Source organism: Salpingoeca rosetta, assembly GCF_000188695.1.
Source record: "Salpingoeca rosetta unplaced genomic scaffold supercont1.14, whole genome shotgun sequence".
NCBI lineage: Eukaryota > Choanoflagellata > Craspedida > Salpingoecidae > Salpingoeca > Salpingoeca rosetta.
In genome coordinates this window covers 997,476-999,602 of record NW_004754920.1, presented here as the reverse complement: position 1 = coordinate 999,602, position 2,127 = coordinate 997,476, and the positions used below count along the sequence as shown (strand labels likewise).

At 54.5% G+C, this 2,127-nt stretch overlaps 2 protein-coding genes across 2 annotated transcripts in view; one reads left to right on the top strand and one right to left on the bottom strand.

Moving 5' to 3' along the window:
- Positions 1 to 72: 72 nt before the first annotated feature.
- Positions 73 to 1,611, bottom strand: PTSG_06312 (actin-1). The gene has a single exon (XM_004993146.1). It carries the CDS (start codon positions 1,279 to 1,281, stop codon positions 166 to 168), a length of 1,116 nt encoding a protein of 371 aa, XP_004993203.1. The 5' UTR covers positions 1,282 to 1,611; the 3' UTR covers positions 73 to 165.
- Position 1,612: 1 nt separating this feature from the next.
- Positions 1,613 to 2,127, top strand: part of PTSG_06311 (uncharacterized protein) — a 2,596-nt gene continuing 2,081 nt past the window's right edge. The window contains exon 1 of the mRNA XM_004993145.1: positions 1,613 to 1,872. Coding sequence (XP_004993202.1) covers positions 1,735 to 1,872 — 138 coding nt within the window. The 5' untranslated portion in view covers positions 1,613 to 1,734. The remainder of the gene's footprint in view (positions 1,873 to 2,127) is intronic.

The following is a 2,127-nucleotide window of genomic DNA, read 5'->3' as shown; positions in this document are numbered from 1 at the left end:
ACACGCTTGTCTGACCATCCTGCCTAACACAGACAGACAGACTAGACAGACACACACACACACACACACACACACACACACACACACACACACACACACACAGACAGACAGACAGACACACACATACACACACACGCGCGCGCGCGCCCAGACCTGTGTGTGTGTTTAGGACCAACACTTGCGGTGGACAATAGACGGCCCGACTTCGTCATACTCGGCCTTGGTGATCCACGTCTGCTGGAAGGTGGAGAGGGAGGCGAGGATGGAGCCGCCGAGCCATGCAGCCTGCTTGCGCTTGGGAGGAGCAATGATCTTGATATTCATGGTGGATGGCGCAAGGGCGGTGATCTCTTTGTGCATGCGTTCGACAAAGCCCGGCATCATGGTGGTGCCGCCAGCAAGCACAATTTCGGGATTGGCGAACGGTTCCTCAGGGATGTTATCGTTGCACCGCGAAATCGAGTTGTAGGTGAGTTCGTGAATGCCAGCCATCTCTAGACCGAGGATGTGAGGTTGGAAGAGCGGCTCTGCACAGCGAAAGCGCTCGTGGCAGACGCTCAGAACCTGGCCATCGGGAAGCTCATACCAATCTTCAACGTCAGCACAATTAGCTGACATCTCCTGTTCGTAATCGAGGGCGACGTAGGAGAGCTTCTCCTTGGCACCACGGGCAATGTCACGCTCAGCCGTCGACCTGAAGGTGTACGCGTGCCCATCCAGCAGCTTGATCATGTAGTCGGTGAGATCGCGGCCGGCAAGGTCGAGGCGCTGAATGGTGTGCCGAAGGAAGCAATCTTCGTACACAGGCACAATCTGCGTCACGCCATCACCACAGTCCACAACCACGCCAGTGGTGCGTCCGGAAGCGAACAGCGACAATACTGGAGCTGTGGCAACGTACACGCCAGGTGTCTTGAACGTCTCAAACATGATCTGGGCCATCTTCTCGCGGTTGGCTCGGGGGTTGAGGCAAGCTTCCGTGAGGAGGACAGAATGGTTCTCAGGATCCACCTTGAGCTCGTCGCAGAAGGTGTGGTGCCAGATCTTCTCCATGTCGTCCCAGTTGGTCACGATGCCGTGCTCAATGGGGTATTCAAGTGCAAGTATGCCACGCTTGCTCTGGGCGTTCGGTCCAATAAAGGCGGAGTGGTGTGCATGGTGGCGTGGACGGCCAACGATGGAAGGAAAGACGGCGTGGGGTGCGTCAGCATCGGCAAAGCCACTCTTGATAACGCCGGAGCCATTGTCGATCACCACTCCCGGGATGTTCTCTTCAGTCATTGTGCTGGTGGCTTCTTGTCTTCTTGTCGTAGTCTTGTCTTCTTGTCGGCTGCTCTAATCTTCCAATGATGCTCGGTCGCTGGGTCAGCGATGTAATAAATGACCACGTATCCATGGTTGCGGCAACATAAAGAGCACAGGATGTGTGTCAGGATGTGTCTGCATCTGTGTCAGTGAATATTGTTGTGTCAGAGTCATGACAGGACGGATGGAAGTCTGACTGTTCCAGTGTCCGTGAGTTGTGTGTGTCACGGGTGACAGAGAGAGACTGATGAGACTGTGCACGCGACTTGTGCTTGCTTGTCATCTCGCGGTTTGCCAATTGCACACAGCTGATTTGATAACACTGCAATTTGCACAGTTTGATGACGCGACTTTCTCTTGGTCGACAACTGCCTGAGCCTGAGCAAGACAACCACCGCGGAACAAGAATCACAGACAGAGCCAGACACGATGCCGTTCTCACAGAAGGGGGAGGAAGGTCGCTATGTGACCGAGCTGGAGGCTGCAAAGGCAGTGCGGTCCGGCAACGTGTACTTTGGCAACCGCATTTGCCCCTTTGCGCACATGGCTTGGTGGACATCCAAGGAGGTGTGTGTGTGTGTGTGCGTGTGGTAGGATGTGTGTGGTTGTTTGTGGAGTGTGTATTTCTGTTTGTTTGTGGTGGAGTGCGATGCAGAGCCAGTGTGTTTGATGTGTGTGTGTGTGTGTGTGTGTGTGTGTGTGTGGCACCTTGTGCCATGCTCTTGCTCGCCGCCTCCGTCGTTCGCTCGTTAGCTTCTACACTATTGTGTTGGCTCTGTGGACCATCTTTCCCTTACCTTACATACTACTCTTTCCTCTTCC

Coding starts and splice junctions, on each gene's coding strand:
- PTSG_06312 (XM_004993146.1), bottom strand. CDS start 1,281: ATGACTGAAGAGAACATCCCGGGAGTGGTGATCGACAATGGCTCCGGC.